General features: G+C 42.1%; 1 protein-coding gene across 1 annotated transcript in view; it reads right to left on the bottom strand.

Annotated features, from left to right (window-relative positions):
* PCSK2 (proprotein convertase subtilisin/kexin type 2) overlaps nucleotides 1–21200 on the bottom strand; it is a 206571-nt gene that overhangs the window by 87241 nt on the left and 98130 nt on the right. Inside the window, exons 3-5 of the mRNA XM_007064133.4 lie at nucleotides 15301–15414; nucleotides 11666–11774; nucleotides 9304–9341 (exon numbers count right to left, since the gene is read on the bottom strand). Of these exons, the coding sequence (XP_007064195.1) occupies nucleotides 9304–9341; nucleotides 11666–11774; nucleotides 15301–15414 (261 nt within the window). The remainder of the gene's footprint in view (nucleotides 1–9303; nucleotides 9342–11665; nucleotides 11775–15300; nucleotides 15415–21200) is intronic.

Below are 21200 nucleotides of genomic sequence, written 5' to 3'. Positions count from 1 at the left end.
TAATGCAATTAGTTAGGCAAGTGGACTGGACTGAGGAACTCAAGAATCTGAATGTGGAGGAGGCTTGGAATTATTTTGAATCCAAGTTGCAGGAGGTATCTGAAGCCTTCATCCCAAAGAAGGGGGAGAAATTTGTAGGGAAGGGTTGCAGACCAGACTGGAGGAGCAAGCATCTTGAACAGGTTATTAACCAAAAGGAACAGAAGATGAATCAGCAAGGAAAGTTACCTCTTGGAGATCAGAAAGTGTGGGGAAAAAGTGAGAACTGCCAAAAGCCAAGAAGAGTTGGATCTTGCGAAGGAAATTAAAACCAATAGTGAGAGGTTCTATAACCATACATAAATAAGGGAAGAAGAAGTGGGACCACTAAGTACTGAGGATGGGGAAGAGATTTGGCCCAACATCTAAATGAATACTTTGCCTCAGTTTTTAATAAGAGCAATGAGGAGCTTAGGGGTTGTTTCAGGATGGCTAATGGAAATAAGGATATTGAAGTAGAAATTACCACATGCAAGGTGGAAGGCAAACTCAAATAGCTTAATGGGACTAAATTGGGCGGCCTGGATAATTGCCATCCAAGATTATTAAAGAAACTGGCACATGAACTTGGAAGCCTAATAGCAAAGATTTTAATGAATCTGTTAACTCAGGGGTCGTACATATGACCAGAGAACTGCTAATATAGTACCTATTTTTAAAAAAGAAATAAAGTGATCTGGGAAATTACTGACCTTTGATCTAGTTTGATCTTGTAATGAATTTTGAAAGAGAAAGTAGCTAAGGACATAGGGGAAACTGGGATAAAATATAACATGGTTTTACAAGAGGTAGATTGTGCCCGATCAACCTGAACTTTCTTTGAGAAGATAACTTTTTTTTTAGACAAAAGGAAATGCAGTCAATCTAATCTACCTAGCTTTCAGTAAGGCACTTGATCCAGTTCCACATGAGAAGAGGATATTACAATGGGTAATACTGAAAGGAGAACGGTCATGCTGCAAGGAGGTTACTAGTGGAGTTTCTCAGGGATCAGTTTTGGGAGCAATATTATTTAACTTTTTAATTAATGATCTTGGCACAAAAAGGGTGTGTGCTAATAAAATCTGTGGATGACACGAAGTTGGGAGGTACTCCCAATAGGGAGGAAGACCAGCATATCCTACAAAAAGATCTGGACAAGCTTGTAAACTAGAATAATAGAAACTGGATGAAATTTAATAGTGCAAAGTGAAAGATCATCCATTTAGGAACCAACAACAACAAACTGGAGACTTATCAATTGGAAGCAATAGAGGGAGAGAGAGACCTGGGTGTACTGGCTGATCAAAGGATGACTATGAGCCACCAATGTGACGTGGCAGTGAAAAAGGCTAATGCAATCCTAAGTTGCATCAGGCAAAGTATTTCCAGTAGAGATAAGGAAGTGGTAGTACCATTATACAAGGCACTGGTGAGACCTCATATGGACTACTGTGGGCAACTCTAGCCTCCCATGTTTGAGAGATTAATTCAAACTGGAACATATGCACAGAAGGGCTACGAGGATGATCAGAGGAATGGAAAATTCTCCTTTTGAGAGGAAACTCAAAGAGCTTGGCTTGTTTAGCCAGTGGTTCTCAAACTGTGGATTGGGAACCCAAAACCCATTTACACCAGATTGTCAACCATAAGCAGCCAGTTCTGAATGAGCATTTTTACAGCAACCCTTGAAACTCATGGAAAAACAAAATTCTCTCAAGGAGATTCCTAAAGGTATCACATCACTGTGTCCCCACTATCTTTCCACATTTCCATCAAATATATAGAACCTTCTGCAGTAGAGTTAGGATTTAATAAATGTTGCTTTTTCATTCATAAGCCCATTTCCAAGGGAATGGATTGGACAGCTTACTGCCATTAAGTCTTTTTTCCTACCCTATTTGGAACATTCACCATAATTTTTAGTTTAAACTGTATTTGTCATTTTTTATTGTGTACTTGATATCTTTTACAGATGTACTTGATTTTTTTTATTAGAATAAATTGATATTTAAAAAAATAATCTTCCGGTTGTTGACAGTGCTTGCTCAGAGATGAACCATACTTTTTTTTTTTCTGGTAATATCATGGCACATTCTCACAGTTCCTACTATGATCAACCCCAGCTCTCACTTCTCTCTTCTGCGCGCTACCCTATTGTGAAACTGAGTAGAAACAGAAAGCATAATAACGATAGGGACAGCACAGCTGAGGAACCATGTGGGTTGGGGGCACTTAATATGAACAAATATTTACTGTGAATTCTGCTTTTTAGGGGGAGTTGTTGCTGACAAATATTATTTAAAATCTAACAGAAGCCCAAACTTGCTCCTTTTGTAAGACATGATTTCCACTGTAGAATGTTGGATGCTTCTTTTGCCATAGGGAATATTTTCATAACATGTCAGACTTCAAAGCTGCTAAATGTCTTATTTCACCTTCATTTTACACCTGTGAAATTCCCTTTTGTGGAATGATGAAGCACCCAGTAACATTGGGAACACAATTGTAATTGTGCCCCTTAATGTCAAGCTAAACATTATGAATTCAGTTAAATATAAAACCAAAATATTATGGAGGATAGACACAAAGGTTATTTAAACTTAAAGTTCACATAAAATATGCATGGACTGATTTAAATATTTATAATCCTGCTGCCATAGAAATAGAGGTTATGAATTCTTTATAGCATCTGGGCCATTGTGTGGGCCATCTAGTTATAATATCCATAACCGTAGCCTTTTCACTATAGCCATGAAATTCTGAACTTAATTACACCAGTATAAATCAGGAGTAACTCCTATAAAATCAGAGAGTTAAACCAAAGTAAAACTTGTGTGCAAGTCCAGAATTACGCAGAGTATCCCATCCGGAATGGCTACACTTAGTTGCACTTGGGCCCCATCCTCATCTGCACCACAGCTCATTCAGCACGGCTGAAGAGGTGGCTTTAAGACACCCCTGCAGTCCTCTGATCCCTAGGCCAGCTGAGGTCAGCTTGGCCCCAAGCATAACTCAGAACAGCAGCTTGTCGAGACCCCATGGGTTCTGTCTAAACCCCATCACGCTTCCAGGACACCACATGTAGCAATGAGGGGGTGGCACAATACTATGACAACTAGTTCTATGCCACCTCAGGATTCTCCCGTGTCAAGGGCATCCCCAGCTGCCTATTAAGGGCATCTTTAATGCCCCTTTGCACTGTGCTAAAACCCCATGATTCTTATTCATGAAAATAGAAGCTGCAGGTATTTTAGAGTCTTTGGAAACCAGGCTACTTTTATTTAGGGGCCTAAATATAGACACCCCCCCCAACTTTAGGCACCCAAGTTTTAAAATGTCAACCAATATCATTAGTAAAAATGTTCAATAGTAATGTTTTGCTAGAAGCTAATTCTCACTCATGTCATTCTGCTGCTCTTGTAAATGTCAGGCTAGCAGCACTCCAATCATGCGATGGCTTACTCAAGAGCCCATACTTTATAAGGCTAAAACAAAGCCCGCGATGTAACAGGCTAGGTGACATGTTAATAAGAAATGTATTGCTGTATGGTCTCCATAGGAGAAATAAAGATTTCTGTCCTAATTCTCCTTTGACAACCTATTATACTCCGACCTCAAGTGGCTTGGAAACAGCTGAGAGAGTTCACTTTTTAAAGCAGTTCTCAAAGGCTTTTCTTACAATGCCCACAACATGGAGAGATGTCAAAAACATTCAATTACTTGTGTCTTGAAGGGTTATGATGTGAATTTTTAATTGGGCAAACCTCACTCCCACTCTCTGTCAGTATGACAGAAGCACTGTACCCAGCCTTGGGCTAATTACTCTGTCTGTCACACAAACTAAGGGAAAATCTTTAACTGGTGTAAATTGTCATAGCTCCTTTGAATTTCAGGGAAGGCAATGGAGCAAGGTCAATTTACACCAGCTGAAGATCTGGCCCAATATAGTTTAAGATAAGAGGATGAGATCATTCTTTACTTTATACAACATGGCATCAGCATTACTCTCCAATATTTAACAGCTCAGTTGTCTTTTCACTGAATTTCCTTGCCACTCAATACTGAAAGATAATATTGAAAGATATAGATGATTACAGTGGGTTGGGGGAGACGGGAACAAGGGAGGGGATTTCCACTTCTGGAGGAAATCAGGTGAATTCAGAGTCTGACTGTCTTTAGGAACAATGCTAAACCTACCTCTTCTAAAAGGTCTTTCCATCATAAGAATGACACTCCCTTCTACCCCATAAATCCCAATCAAGCATATAACAAAGGAAATTAACAAAACCGTTTTAAAAAAGAAGCAGCACAGTTTACCCTGGAAAAAGGAGACATGCCAGAGACTCCATGAAATCCAGTGGAAACTATTGCTGTCAATTTTAGGTAGGAGGTGCTCACGTGCTATGCTGATGGGCAGTAGAATAAAACACTAGATGTCAGGCTATGTATCCTGGTGAGTCATAGATGCTTGGGATGAATAAAGAGCCTCCCTACTCTGCAAATGTCACAAAACTCTGAGGTCCTGTTTGCGAGAACTCTCACGTCTTTCAAACAGGTGACTACAGGTCTTATGTGAGCTTGGTGATGTGAGGGATCCAGTCCCAGCACTGTGATTTAATCTCATTTTTAGATCTAGGTCTGGTCTTAGATCCAGCTGAAACCAAATCTTTGATACCTGCTTCAAATTACAACTCAATCAAGCAAAAACAATTCTCTGCATAAGTAACGTTTGCCCCAGATGATGACATTTTAAAATGGCTTTTTGTTGGCTCAAATATGATTAGTGTGGATCAGGATATTACTGTGCCCCATCCTATATTTCCAGCTAATTCATACTGAATCTAGGACCAGCTATATAGACTGTCCTTGCCTTGATTGTATGGATAGCATTTTCTGTGGAAGCACTGCAATATTTGAAACACAACGGCTTATTTCAATTTATTCCTCATGTTTTTAGGCTCTTGTATTAAATGGATCAAGTTTGTGTTGGTGTTTTAGAGGGTGATCTTGTCAGACAGGGACCACGACCTTTCCTGTTTGTCCTTCCTGCCCTCTGCTCCCCTCTCGTTCCTTTCTCCATCACTGCTGGAAAGTCCTCTTCTCTCTGTTACTCATGTCAATGTCACTTTCATCTCCTCCTTTCCTCTCTCTTATTGAGCCTGTCACTTAGTATTGTTTTTCCTCTACATCCGATGAAGTAAGCTGTAGCTCACGAAAGCTTATGCTCAGATAAATTGGTTAGTCTCTAAGGTGCCACAAGTACTCCTTTTCTTTTTTCCTCTACAGCATTTCTAAATTCCACCCTTTCCTCTCCATCCCTATAAACAAATCCCTTATCTTACGCTGACCTATTTTCTCTCTCTCTCTGGCTTCCCAGCTTGTTCCCTGCAGTCCATCAAAGATGTCACTGCCAAAATCATCTTCCTCACCTTCTGCTTGGACAATGTCACTCTCCTGCTGACCTTACTGGCTGCTGCTCACATTCCACATCAAGGGCAGCCAGTTTGAAGGCGCTGCACAGCTCTGCTGTTGCCTACTATTCTGGTTCTATTTCCCTTAGCTCTCATCTCTCCCCTGCTTCCTCATGCTTCCTTTCTTCTGACCATGTTCCCTTTTTAACACTTCCACTTCGTCCCTTCTCACATTCTTATGCTTGCGCCTGCTCTCATGTTGCTCCTCACTCCTGGGACTCCCTCCTTTACCAGATGAATCGAGAATCCTCTCTGCATTTCAGATACAGCTTTAAAACACACTGCTCCAAAGCCTGACAATATTCATTTACCAGTTCAAGGTGGAAGGTCCCTTGAAATATGTGTTAACTACTTATGCTAAACAATCTGTTCCACCTTGTATTTAGCTGTGACGCTCTGCATGTTTCCCAGACCTGAAGAAGAGTTCTGTGGAAGCTCAAAAGCTTGTCTCTTGCACCAACAGAAGTTGGTCCAATAAAAGATACTACCTCAACCACCTTGTGTCTCTATTCAAAGCATAAGCTTTTTAGAGACAGAGTCATCTTTCATGTTTTGTCCACACTATTACTGCTGGATAAATGATATGTTAATAGTAGTAATAACATATGCTATTCTCTTGGCTCTAGATGTAAAAAGACACACATGTAAAGATCATCTTTGTGTAGTGTACTTTATTTGTTTCAATTTAAATAAACTTCTGGCTTAGTCACTCATTTGGGATAAGCATATTGTAGTTAAAACACAGGATTTAATAACTGCAATCAAGTCATTAAGTAGATTAATAAGGTGTGAAACTGACCACCCCTGCACTTTACATTCTTTGGCTATTTTCCAAGTGCATTGTCATTCATGGATGCCTCCCTCTTCTACACAGTCCGGGTGAAATCCTGGCTCCATTGAAGTCAGTGGGAACTTTGCTATTGACTTCAATGGATCCAGAATTTCACCCTTTCTGGGTGCTTGTTGTTCTCTTAAATTGCACTAGAGGATTTTGAAACGGTTTTAAAAATAGCTGGCTGAAAAGAATCCCATGTAAGAATAAATGTATCATCATCTCCCCTATCATTTTTGTGCCAGTGTATCTGTGTAACATCTTTAACCATCAAGCCTGGCTTTCCTTGTTCTTTTTAATCACACTTGGAAATCAAATCTATTTGCAATTTTGCTTTCAGGATTCCCAAATTCATAAAATTTGTGACCACACCTTCCAACATTAAACCACAAGTCAATTGAAAAGAATGGCAGTAGTTGTCCTATCCAATGGATGGAGAAAATGCCAAGGACATGTTGAGATTGTTCAGCAGAGCTATACGCTGGGTGATTTAGAACAGCTGATAAGAGCTGGTCGATTTTACATTGGAGACCGCCAACTAATCCAAATCAAAACATTGCACAAAGATGGTTCAATTTTATCAAAGTTCTCACAGAACAGAGACCAGGGTCTGATGGAATCCTACGTGGCAGCTCATCAACCTGGCTCCTCAGCAGCCCATCTGGCCCCCAGCTTAGCTGAGGCTTTTAGGCTCCCAGATGCTCTTCAGCCTGCCAGGCCTGAGTCAGGGCTCCATTCCCTTTCACAGGGGACTGAAATCTTTGGGTTTTGTCCCAAATCAGAATGGAACTAGATTCTGATATACCAATATCCTCCGTGAAACTGAATTACCCTTCTCCACATTATATCTGTGGTCAGCCATAGAGCTAGACATGACAAGGTTATAAGCTGTGCTTATCTTTCACAGCAATCTTTCATTAATATGAAACAGAGATGACATCAATGAGCCTATTGTATAGCTAAAGATTACCCAGGACCATGTGATAGACACAGTGCATTGCATGGTTTTGTATATTCCTTTATTGTGAATTGCACCCCGGTGTAGAGAGCCTGCACAAGGTCTATGCACCACTTAAGTCCTGTTTAAACCTACAAAATATAGTTTAAATGAGACTTAAGCAATGCATGAGCCTTGGTGCCAGGCCTCTGCACTGTGATGAATTTCACCCTTAGTATCAAAAGAAAACTGTGATACTGAGCTCTCTCACATCTTCCATACTTAAAATTGACATACATTATAATGGCAGTAGTTGTCCTGTCCAATGGATTGAGAAAATACCAGAGACATCCTGTGGTGAAGTAGAGGAACCACCTACCAGCATAGAAGGGGTTAAGGGGAGCATTTGGTTTCAGCTAGCTCCTCCCCATTATACCTACAGCCCATGCCAGGCTTGGAGGGGAGAGAAAAGGAGGGAGCCTGGCTCAGTTCAGGGATGACAGGCGAAGAGACAGGAGCTAGCTGCCTCCCTACCTGAGGAAAGGATCGCTAGCCTGCTGGCCAAGACAGCCACCAGGGACCTAAGTAGTGTCTTTTTGGCCAAAGGAGATGGAGAATGAGACCTAGGAGCACCTGGCCTGAGAGGAACCTCGGTGACTGAAGCATGGAGACCTTGTGGGGGTTCTGATCCCGCCAAACTTACAGTCTGGGACCACATCAGGATGTCATCCAGGGCCCACAAGGGGGCACTACTAAGAGACAAGCCACCACAGGAGCTTGGACTATAGGGGCCATGCCTCAAACTAAAGGGGCAATAGTAGGAAGTAGCCCAGGGCATTGAACATAGACTCCCTGCTGGAAGGTCCCCTACTCAGGGGTGACATACACAGGGCCCTGGGCTATGACCTGATGGAGCGGGAGGGAACAGGTCCCCCTATTCCCCCTGCCTTAAAGACTGAGGCACCTCAACCACAGAAGCAGGGGCAGGAAGCCAGGTACTCTAGCCACTAGGCCAACTGGCCCTCCAGGCTCCACCACCACCTCTTGTTACATAGCCCTATAACAAAGACCATGGAATCAATCCCTTATGTGGCATGGAGGGGGGGAAAGTATGCATGGCAAAAAGATGTTTCAAAAAATGTTCCAGAAAGTGGTACACCCTCTCACCTTGATATGCAATGAGAGCCCCACCTATTGTGCATGTGGTTTTAAGAAAGAGGCAATACTGGCTACCTAAGTGCTTCCAAAGCCCCATCAGTGTTACGCTTCTTTGAGCCCCATTGCATAACAAATGGCCTAACCATAGCAATCAGTTTCAATGTAAAAAAAGCATAACACGCAGAGAGTGGCAACTGAGGGCACCAGCAGAAGCAGGTAGACAGAGAGCAGTAATGTCAAAGATGACAGGACAATGAGAACAGAGTCTAAAATACTAAGAGATAAGAGCCCATGACAACAGAGGTAAAGCAGAGGTGAGTTTGAAGAAACAATCATTTTACACTGTACACAGTGTCTGATTATGCGACAGACACACAGTCCATGTGCAGGATCAGGGAACGCTCTGAAAAGTTGAATTTAATCACATGTTGTAAATGAAGTACATGGTTACCGTAGTTTTGAAACTCTCATACACACTATAGCCATTGTGAACAAACAGCAGCCCTGCCATAGCCCTCGGAAGTAGCATCTCTGTTGTTCTCCATGTAATAGGTGAATTCTGCATTTTAACAGCAAGATTCAGAGCCAGTTCCTGGGTTACTCATTTCTGTCCTAAATCCAATATTGCAGACTGCAGCTTATTTAAAGGTAGGTAACAGCATCATTCCTCCTCACTGTTTCATTCCTTACCCAGGAAGCTCATGTCTGGCAATTTGCCAGGTCCCATTTTTAGACCACTTGATTTCTATGTAAAATTTATCATCTGCAAGATCAGTAGCTCAGCTGCGCAGTTCCTCCATTCAGTGTGTAAACATTTTGTATGAAAGACAGACCAAAACAATAAAGAGTCTCACATTTTACAGGAAAGGTCTGTGTGTACTTACATAATTTGAGGCAAGATCAGGATGAAGATAATCAATTCCTGCAGTAAGACAAAGACAGCACACAAACTATAGGTTAACATTCCAAAAAAAAAGAGACCAAACCAAAACCCCTACAACAAACACTTTATAATAACCATAAAGTGCAATAAGAGTCTATTGCTACTATAGGAAAAACCATAATAAGGAATAATGCTGGTCTCAAAACTTGTTTGGACTGAGAGCCCAATATTCAAATGTGGACATTTAAATTAGGGTACCAATTCTGCTGTATCTAAATTGGATCATATATGGTTAGCAATGGTAGTTCTAGTAATATTTTACATTTATATAGTACCTTTCATCTGAAAGGATCCCAATACACTTTACAAACAGATATATCTATAATCTATTATTGAATATATTGACACACAGATTACTTCACCCACCTCTAAGATGCAGCCACCTCTGGTTAAGGAAACATCAAATTTGTAAAGGCTCGATCAAAAACCTATTGACTTCAGTGGGCTTTGGATTCAGGCCCTAATAGCATACAGTTTTAATACACAAAAGTGTAGGAGAGGAAAGGAAACTATCATAGCCATTGGAAATGGCACAGAAAAATTAAGTAGGCAGAATATTACCTAAATTAAAAATGGAGAGATCACTGGGGCAAACATGTCTGTTTCCGCAAATAGTGCCAGAGAATTCTTAATGGTGGAACAGATTGATTTGCAAACTTCTGAATATCATTACAGACTGAGCATTCAGCTTACTAAGGTATTTCACAGCGCTTACTGAGCTTAAAACTAGATGTGTGCGATGTTTAAGACATGTGACATTCAGTTATCTGCTTTTGAATTTGGTTACAAATTAGAAAATCCCCCAAAGATTCACTCACATCCGTTGATATTTTGAGCAAACTGGGCCTATTTATAGTTTTGCACAAAAACTATGAAAAATTTGTGACTTCTCTGTGATTCTGTCCAGAAACCAAGAGACGCTCATAATGAATAAATTCTGCAAAACAAAACAGTATAGTCCATGGATTTAATCTAGGTCTGTGAATTGATTGATTAATTGATTTTTTTGGTTCAATGCCTGAACCAGAGATTGAGAAAATTCTGTTTACATCCAAAACAGCATATTTTATTTTCAGGGATTCCCCCCCGTTTAAAAAAAATCAAAATGAAAAATCGTACAAAAAAATCAAAACAAAATTTGACTTTTTTTTTTTCAGATTCCACCTACCCACCCCACCAAAACAATTCAGCAAATTTGATGGAAATGACGAGGGACCATGGGCTCCTGGTAACTTGATCTGGGTTGGCTGGCCTTCACATGTCACACACAATGTTTCTGTTCTTTGATTGGATGAGCATAACTCTGAGAAGTGCAAATATTCACATTTACAAATTCAGAAAGGGCTGTCTGCAAACATTTACTTAAAATGTGCTGGGTTGGTGAACATTCCTGTAAGTAGCTGGTTTGCTAGAATAGTCACAGGGTATCAGTTAATGGGGGGGGAACCTCCTTCCATGTTCCACTCTCTATATGCACCCTCCAGCTAACTAGCATGGCCTCAGCAGCCTAATTTAGACTGAGCCTCAACCAGCTCGCTGTCACCCAGATGGCAATTGTGCCCAGTCGCTGAAGAGGCAGGCCTTGCTAAATGGGACCCGTGAAAACGAGGAAGAGAGCGGTGAGACGTCCCCATACTGATGTAACCACAGGCCAATCTACCCTAAACTATTAATGTATATAATATGTGGGTCAGTATGGACATCCAGTGAGAAAGTATTAATTATTTTGGTTCTGCTGTACAATGTCAATATTTTAACATGGGAAAATGCTCTTATATCTACTGTGTGCAAGGCAATTGAAATCCCCATTGAAAGCCCACTGAAGTCAGTGTGAGTCCTCACGTTCACCTAATGGCCATAAAAGAGCTCTGTGTGTGATTTATAATAATTAGGGGTTACTTAAAGTTGTATAAGGTTTGGCTGTTTACACTTCAGTGGCCCAGTTATAACCCATATGCTTATGGTGCCTTTCCCCTGCCGCTCTCAAAGTCTTTACAGAATCTGGAGAGCAACATTGGCATTATCATTAATCTAGGTTATACTTTATTTCAAATTTTTAAAAAAAGTTTTTGCATAAGATTATACTGAGTAAGCAATTTAAACCTCTAAAACTGTCATACGTGTCTTCAGAAACAACGAGAAGTCCAGTGGCACCTTAAAGACTAACAGATTTATTTGGGCATAAGCTTTTGTGGGTAAAAAACCCACTTCTTCAGATGCATGGAGAGAAGGGAGTTACCTTACAAGTGGAGAACCAATGTTGAAGGCTAATTTAGTTAGGGTGGATTGGAATCCTCACTTACCATCATCCATAATTCCTATGGTAACACCTTTCCCTGTATATCCCAGCTCCCAGGCTTCAGCCACATTTAGATCAAGTCCAGGGGTCCCATCTGCTTGACCAGTGTTGATCTAATACATCAATTGAAAAGCAAAAGAGTATTATTATTTCTTGTTCTTTTGTGTGCGTGTGCATGCATGCACGTGTGTGTGTGCACGGATAGTCCATTTTCTACAGTCATTGAGTTTCTGCCTAGTACATACTGCACATATTCTATGTCAGGTATGTCTCATTTACCCTGGAGCACATAATTATATAATATGGAAGATGGAAAAATAAACCCACAACAGCAAAAGAATTCTGAGACAGCCTCTTAGGGCCTGATCTCACAAGGCACCCATATGTAGAACTCCCAGTGAATTCAGGGTCAGGCCCTTAGATTCCAGTCCAGAGAAGCACGTAAGCATGTAAGTCAGCGGTGAGCAAACTACGGCCCACGGGCCAGATCCGGCCCCTCAGGGCTTTGGATCCGGCCCGCGGATTTGCCACCCCCATGGTGTTATGGGCCCTGCGCCGCTCCAGGAAGTGGCCAGCACCACGTCCCTGCGGCCCCTGGGGAAGGGGGGGCAGAGGGCTCCGTGTGCTGCTCTTGCCTTTGGATACCTCCCCTGAAGCTCCCATTGGCTGCGAACGGGGAACTGCGGCCAATGGGAGCTTTGGGGGAGGTACCCACAGGCGAGCAGAGCCCCCCCAGGGGCTGCAGGGACGTGGTGCCAGCCACTTCCTGGAGCGGCGCTGGGCCAGGGCAGGAAGGCAGGGAGCCTGCCCTGGCCCCGGTGCATGCCGCTGCCACCCCGGAGCTGCTCCAGGTAAGCTGCACCAGGCTGAAGCCTGCACCCCAACCCCCTGCCCTGAGCCCCCTGATGCACCCTGCACCCCAACCCCCTGCCCTAAGTCCCCTGCTGCACCTCGATCTCTCCTGCACCCAACCCCCTGCCCTGAGCCCCCTGCTGCACCTTGTACCCCAACCCCCTCCTGCACTCTGTACCCCTCCCTGTACCACTGCCCTGAGTCCCCTTCCACACTGTGCACTCCCTCCTGCACCCCAAACCCCTTCCCCTGAGCCCCCTCATACACCCTGCACACCTCCTGTGCCCCAACCCCTTGCCCTGAGCCCCTTCCTGCATACCACACCTCCTACCGCACTCCCTCCCACACCCCAACCTCCTGCTCCAGCCCTACATTCACGGCCCTGCAAGCAAATTCCCCACCCCGATGTGTCCCTTGGGCCAAAAAGTTTGCCCACCCCTGATGTAAGTAGTCCCACTGAAATCAAATGGGATTATTCATACACTTAAAATTAAACACACTTAATGCCTTTGTTGGACTGGGGCCTTAGATAGGGTGCTTCTGTACCAACCGGTTGGTCAGATGTTTGAGGGTATCTGCTCAATATCACCTCAAATATATTCTCACTAAGGACATAAAAGAATATACACAATAACCTCTATTTGTGATAAACATTTTTTCAAGGACTGTATTGAACTATAGATAGTTGAATTGCTTAGACATGTTCTGCACTCCCACCATATCCCTTATTTCCCTTCCATCATCAACAACAGTAGAACTGGTTGACACTCTCAGTTTCTGGTTTGAGGGAACGGTCAATATTTCTAAGTGTCTTTTGTTCCAAATTGGACTCAAAACAAATATTTGTGAAATTTCCCACAATCTGGAAATTTCAAAAGAAATTATTGAGGAACATTTTCATATCAAAATTTTATTCTGAATTTCTAATTTTCTTTTGGAATTTCTAATTTTCATTCTGAAATTTTGAAATCATTAATGGCAGCTGCTACTTAGTGCTGATTAGAATATAAGATGTTTCATTCTAGATCAAAGTATCTCCTGTTTGTGTTGTAATGAAACAGATAGTTGAATTGACCTGAAGAAGAGCTCCACATAGCTCAAAAGATTGTCTAATTCACCAACTGGAGTTGATCCAGTAAAAGGTATTACCTCACTCACCTTGTCTCTCTCATAATTTGGGACCAACATGCAAACAATATTTGAAATTAGTTTAATAGATTGTTTCATTACAACACAAATAGGAGACACTTTGATCTAGAAAAGAATATAATATGTTTCAAATCAGTATGAAGTAGCATCTACCCTTAACAATTTTAAAAAGTAAAATAAAATACAAATAACTACTATATTGTCATATTTTGACACATCTGTACTGCATGTTATGCTCTTCTACTACTGACATGTCAAGAAATGATGTAAAAATAAATGTAAAATGAAAAAAATAAAATTCAAAACAATTTTAAAATTCTGAAACAAAACACTGAAATTCTGAAATTTAAATCCATAATTTTCCTAAATGAAAATTTTCTGAAACAATTTTTTTTGTTTTGATTTTTTCCTGGAATTGTTGTCAAAGTCGACTTTTTTTAAAAAATGTTTCAATATTGAAAAAAAAAACACCCCACATTTTCCTTTGGAAAGCAAAGTTTCAACAAAAATGTTCTGACCAACTTTAATCAACAACTTTCCTCTAGCTCCTGAGGTCCCTCCTATTCCCATTTTGGTTTCTTTCTTATGTGTGACACCTCCACCTTCAACTATAGCTGTGCAAACAACTAATTTTTTGGTTCACTGGCACGTCCAAAAACTTTTTTAAAAAATCAATTCAGGTCAACCCCAAACCAATTTAAAAAAAAAAATTTCAGTGAATCAAGGAGTCAAGAAAAAATTGTTTTGATTTCAAGCCTTTTTAGCTCTGTTTTTATCTGTATATTTAAAAAAGGGAAATCTGGAAGCAAAGGGTTAGATTCATAAGGAAACTATGGGTATGTCTTCACTACCCACTGCATCAGCAGGCAGCGATTGATCCAGCAGGGATTGATTTATTGCGTCTAGTCTAGATGCGATAAATCGACCCCCGAGCACTCTCCCGTGGACTCCTGTACTCCAACGTCATGAGAGGCGCAGGCAGAGTCAATGGGGGAGCGGCAGCAGTCAACTCACCAGGATGAAGACACCACGGTAAGTTGATCTAAGTATGTTGACTTCAGCTACCTTATTCACGTAGCTGAAGTTGCATAATTTAGATCAATCCCCCTTCCCCCCCAGTGTAGACCAGGGCTTAGGTACAAACCCAAAGAGCAGGAGCAGAAGGTGGTGCTACTCTCTCTCATACCCAATAGCCCAGTACTTAGAGCACTCAGCCAGTCTGTAAGAAACTCATGTTCAAATCATTTAACTTTGGGTCATGCTCCTAACTCCAGTCCCAGCATGCAGTAGGCTCCCTATATATCCTGGGAAAAATTATCTTGGAATAAGTTCAAAGTTCTGGTGAAAAGTCTGGAGGGCATGTTCCCAGACTAGTGCAACAAGTTGTAGGGGAGAGATGGCTCAGTGGTTTGAGCATTAGCCTGCTAAACGCAGGGTTGTGAGTTCAATCCTTAAAGGGGCCATTTAGGGATCTGGGGCAAAAACTGGGGATTGGTTCTGCTTTGAGGAGGGGGGTTGGACTAGATGAGGTCCCTTTCAACCCTGATATTCTATGATGAACAAGAAGGAATAATGTGTAAGTAAACTGGGTTTTTTTGGTTACTGAAGATCTTTATTAAAAATGACTGATTTGCTTACCAGATACCACTGCTTTGTAAATAAAGGATCATTCATGTTTATGTCAATTTCATTGATCTCTCTATAGCCTCGCTTTTTTCTGCCAAAGCCTTCCTGCTGCACAGCCTTCTTTATCTGGAACAGTAATGTTTATATTATTAACACAACATCCGTATTTGTAACATTTTTTTCTGCTTGTTTTTTCTCAGAAAAGTCAAAAATTCCTAATCAATAGAAGCCAAAGCTATTTAAGAAAACCCACTCCAGGCGTCAGGTTTTGGTTAAAATAATGACATGGATCTGAACCAGTATTGACTTTTGTTTTTTTCAGGCTTTCTTCGTATGCATTTCCAAAGCCAGCCCTGCTTTCCTGTATCAAAAATAGCACACTGGATACACAGAATAGTTTAATGACATTTCATTTCTACCAAAAAGTTGTGCTATGAAAAATATATCTGGTGTAGGAGATTTCATCTGTGCATTTGAGGTTCTAAAATATTTTTTGTGTGTTGCTAGTTTTTATGAACTTCTTTACTATAAATGCCTGGCTGTAAATGAATTTCCCCTTCAGCACCTGGAAACACTGTAGACTGGTAAGCCCTCTGGGTGAATTAAACAGCACACATGATCTACCAGTGTACCTGCACCAAGTGTCTTTATTGTCACTGTTTCTCCCCTGTGCACCAGAGAGATCAAAGATACAGTAGCAACTAGAAGAAGTCCCCCTTTCTGCTCCCTGGCTCAGCCTTTTATACTGCTTGCCTTCTTTTCCCAGCTGTCCCATTCGTGAGCTAATTACCTCATCAGGTTCTCTATAGGTCCAAGTGATCCCTTCTAACCTTCCAAACCCACTCAAACGACCTAAATCCCTCCTACTCCATCCATACCAAGTACCCTTGGTGCTCTCCAAGCCACCACCTTGTCACAAAAAGCCTGACAGTGAACCAAATATATTGCCCAGAAAGATTCAATGGAAAGAGTCAGCTTCGATGGTTACACGGAGATTGGAAGAAATGAAAGTTTTGCTTATTACACAGAACAGATCAAACCACAGATACTAGAGACACAGTAAAAGCATTTTTTAAAAGTACAAGTGTATGCACCAAGTGGCAGATCGTGACCAGCTCGAGTGCGAGTATATGGGTAGAGACTACTAAAGGAGTCCACCTCTACTTGCCCACACTGTGTAGGGCTCAGTCAAAGTTGTACTCCCTGTGCTAGATCCTCAGCTGGTTTAAATAATCAAAATCAATAGAGTTCCAGCAAATTATTTCAGCTGAGAATCTGGCCCTTGTGCTCCCTCTGTGTACCCATGGGAACACACGTCAGCCACAAGAATGAGAGGGAGGAAAGGCCAAGGCACAGCAGAGAGAGAAGACCAGGAAGAGCATGCACCATCCCAAAGGTGGTGTAGCCCATACACCACACAGGACCAGAAAGTGCAGGGATATCCCCCTGTGTTATATTTTAAAACTCACAAAGCACTTTAAAAAAACCCCACACAACACAATTAAACTCGTACTGTTTGCCACAGGATATTAGTGAGATGGAGAGCTTAGCAGAATTCCAAAAAGGAAGCTTAACAAGAACTTCTATATTTATACTGAATCTGGCAATTACGCATTTAATCCATTTTTTGGCCTTGCAGAACAAGCAGTGTTGCCAACTCTGATTTTTTGGCATATTTCTTAAAGCCCCCGCTCCTGAAATCAAGAAACTGCATGAAAATCTCAGCTTCCATTTTTTAAAAAAATTCAGTTTCTAGCCCTCCTGGTTACAGAGAAAAGCTTGAAAATGTGAGGCATGTGTGACCTAAGGCCATGGGTGAAAGTAAGTCTAGGGACTTACCGGTACGGGGCTGGGCTGGGGCCGTCTTTGGCCCCCAGAAGGGGCGGGGCCTCGGGCGGAAGGGGCGGGACTGGGGGAGGTCAGCCCCGGCCCTCCCTGTACCGACAAGTACCTCCTTCCCCCTCCTCGGGGTAACAGCAGCAGCCGCAGGTTCTGGCCGCGGTATAAAGGGCCCTGGGCGGTAGCGGCGGCAGGAGCCCTGGGCCCTTTAAATCGTCCCCGGAGCCCCACTGCCGCTTCCCCAGGGCTCTGGGGACGGGGCTCCGGCCGTCACTACCGCGCCGGGCCTTTTAAATCGTCTCCAGAGCCTACCGGAGCCCTGGGGAGTGGCGGCGGGGCTCCAGGGACGATTTAAAGGGCCCAGGGCTTGGCTGCTGCTACCGCCCCAGGCCCTTGAAATCGCCGCCCCAGCCCCGCCGATGCTACCCAGGGCTCCGGCAGCAGGGCTCTGGTAGCAATTTAAAAGGCCGGGGGCTCCAGCCGCTGCTGGGAGCCTCAGGCCCTTTAAATTGTGCCTGGGGAAGCCAATCCACCCTGATACGGTGCACTGGCTCTTGCCAGCACACCGTACCGGGGTGTACCAGCTTACTTTCACCTCTGCCTAAGGCAAAGAACCCAAAGACAAAGTAATCTGAAATTTATTATTTTTAAAACATCTGGCCATTAAGCCAATTTCATTATTTTGGGGGGTCTGCCTCATGATTTTTGAAGGCTTGGGGTTGGTAGTTAGGATTAAAAAAAAAATGTCTACAGGACATAAACCCTGCTGCAGTATGCATAGGCCAGCCACTAACTGACAGGGGTAAAATCTGGTCTGAGCATATTACTTCATTGTTATCCATTATATCTTTTCATACACCTTCCTCTGAAGCATCTGGGACTGGCTGCTCTCAGAAAGCATGGACTACAGGTAATAGTCAATGACATGACAATGATATGGCAATTCCTTCATTTCTAAAACCCACTTACATTAGTTATATTGCTTTTAACTAAACAGAAGAGGTGAGGGGAAAGAACTAATTCAACAAAAAGGGACTTCTATTTTTTTTTTGCTAGTTTTATTTGTAAAAGTTCACTAAAAGTGATAGAGAATGTTCTGTTTAAAAAAAAATCTTAACGAAAGTTGAAAAGAGGGTAGTGATTAAGCAGGAACCACACTGAGCTTACTGAACTTTGCCAGATATCTCTACTGAGTTAGAGAAAGGGATGAGCAGATTGTCGGAGATCTCTAAAATAAGGTTTGGGGTTCCATGGAGACAACAGAGAGATGATCCATGATTATGTCTTTGTCAGCTACCACCTCTGCTTGCTATTCCAAACCCCAAGCTGTCATCACATAAAATAATTAGAGAACAGAAATCAAACTGCATTACAGGAGAATGCCAGAAAAAAAGAACTCGAGCGTTTGTACTCCCACACAAGCCCACTGGCTCTACATGACCCACTGCAACAAGGGAAGGAGCAAAGATCTGATACTGTTGGAGCGCAACTCCTTAAACAGCAGTTCTTCATTTCCATGTCTTTTCTTCAAGATGACTTGAAAAAAGTGGTTCAGGACACCCCAAAATTGGCCCTGAATGCTTTCATTATTCAGTGTCGCCCCGTCTGTTTGGCAGTGAATTGTTACATCTTTATTACAGTCAGAAGAGGAGATGTATCAGAAAGGAACGTGCACCCTCCCCCAACAAAAATCATGCTACAGGAGGTTTTATGAATGTTTTACAAAAAGATGATGGATGGAGTATGTTAAAACCGAAAAATGCAATATTTTTCCTCTAAGGTTTGTGTTCACCGAGAAAAAAGCTGTGTTCTTACTAGAGCTGGGTGAATAACTGTTTTTTTTTTTGCTTTGGTGATAGTTTCAACCCCCTCCCTCCCACCACCACCACCAAAAAAAGCAGGGAAATGGTTCCACCATCAAACCAAATCAGAAACTTTTTGGAATTTTTGGTGGATTGAAGAAGTGTGTTGTGGGTCTGTTCCAAAGTGGGGATCTGGACGTGGGGTTTCTACAGCCAAGGTTGGTGCCCTAACCTCTAAACAACAGCAGCACCACTAACTAGGCCTCCTCCACCAGTTGCTTTGCAAACAGCCAAAACTATCTGGGTCAAATTCATGAATAGTTTCGGATTGACTGAAACTGCATTTTTGTTGAATAAACTATTCCTCTGAAAAATTATGTCCAGCTCTAGTTCTTACCTCATGCTAGCTGTCATGTGGTACCTAACACAAGGTAAACTCACAGTGGAGAGAACGTAGCTGAAGTTTTGTATGAATTAGCAGGCCTAAGTGAACCCTAATATCTCCCATGGTCTTTACCTTAACCTGCTAATATGTGTGAAAGTTCCAAGCTACTTTGTCTTTACCAGGATTTTATCTCATGTTAGCTAGCCCAAGGCCAAAGCACACCTTCATCCCACTGAACACACACACAGAAGGTGTAACAATGTCAAGTTCATATGACGACTTCAAATTCATATAGGTCTCGGAAAACAACCAAAAGTTCCCCATCAGGCCAAATGCGCCATTGGCATAAGAATGCACAATTCTGTTGACTTCACTGGAGTCATGCACCTTCATGGCAGCAGAGAGTTAGTTTAGAGCGTTTTATCCCCTTTCCTAGGGTGCGTCTAAAAGAGGTGTATTTTTTTTAGACCCTGATAGCTAATATGTTTTAAAATCCTAGTGTAGATGGGAGGAGGGAGAGAGGGGGGAAGGGGTCTGTGGTTCACTTTGACCAGCCAACATACTGAAACAGATAAAGTTGCCCTCTCTACCCTAGGATTTTAAACATCATCTTGATCACCTTGATTGATCAGTCTTTCAGTCCTCATATAGATTGCGCCGATCACAACACATCTTCCATTCTTCTCATATCCAGGCCTTCCTTCTCCATGTGTGGCCATGTCTTTTCACGATAAAATCTTCCCATCTCTTTTGAAGTCAGCCAAGTGGTTGTTTCAGTTCCCATGAGTACCACTCAGCGACAGCTGCAGTCCACTGATTGTCAGTGAACCTCGCCACATGCCTGGCCCATCGCATTTTACTATGCCGGCTCTCAACAATGATTTCCTGCACTCCACTCTGCTGTCTGATCACTTCATTGGGGACTCGGTCACGGATTGAAATTTCTGGAATTCTTCTTTCCATTGCCCTCTCCGTGACAGACAGTTGCTGTTCCTCTGTCTTCGTCAGCGCCCATGTTTAAACATGTTAGCTATCATGTTCTAAATACACACATTTTTCCTTGTGTAGATAGGACCCTTCTCACAGAAGAGATCTTTGGGTTGCATTAACACATAGGCAAAACTAGAGAATATACAGAGCCATTGGGGTACATTCTGATCTCCTTTCTTGCTGGAGTAAAGCCAATGTTACTCCATTAACTTCAGGACAGGCCCAATCCTGAAAATGCTTGTAGATGAGGTCCAATTGTCTTGCAAACATGCATAAACTTAAGTAGGTAAGACTGTTTGCAAGATCAGGGCTTTAAACTTTTGAAAATGGCATCATGAAAGACTGGCTTTGTAAAAACTAATGGAGAAACAAGATTTGCTTCCTAAAATGGCATGTTATTTTCATTCTCTTAAAGTCTGGCTCATTTGTCAACACTAATGGCCTCTTGTTTCTTTCATTCATTCTATAGTATTTCATTAAGCGCCTGGATTAAATGGTGAACACAATCTAAGCTTTTAGATTTTTATTAGTATGTGACTAAATCATTTACGAGTTACTAGCTGGGTTCCAATTAGAGAAAAAAAAGGGTCATTACCAAAGAAGGTAGCTCACTGATGATAAAATACCTACAAGGAAGAAAAAAGATTAAAGTATTGATTTTTAATATATTTCCATTTATGCATGGCACATAAAGTAACTTGGATGGTAATAAACCAGCAGGACTTTGATACAGGACAAATTAATAAAATAATCAATTGACTGCACTACTGCTCCAGGAGGGCCAAGAACCACTGCACTGTAACTGAGTGCCTCTCTCTGTGCAACAGAAAAATGCCAAGAAAATCAGCTTAATTTTAAGGAACAGGGTAAATTGTACTGCTGAGCTCCTGCAGTTA

The sequence above is a fragment of the Chelonia mydas genome, chromosome 3 (genome assembly GCF_015237465.2).
Source record: "Chelonia mydas isolate rCheMyd1 chromosome 3, rCheMyd1.pri.v2, whole genome shotgun sequence".
Taxonomy (NCBI): domain Eukaryota; kingdom Metazoa; phylum Chordata; order Testudines; family Cheloniidae; genus Chelonia; species Chelonia mydas.
Note: the sequence above shows the minus strand (reverse complement) of the source record. Positions and strands in the feature narration are given on the sequence as shown.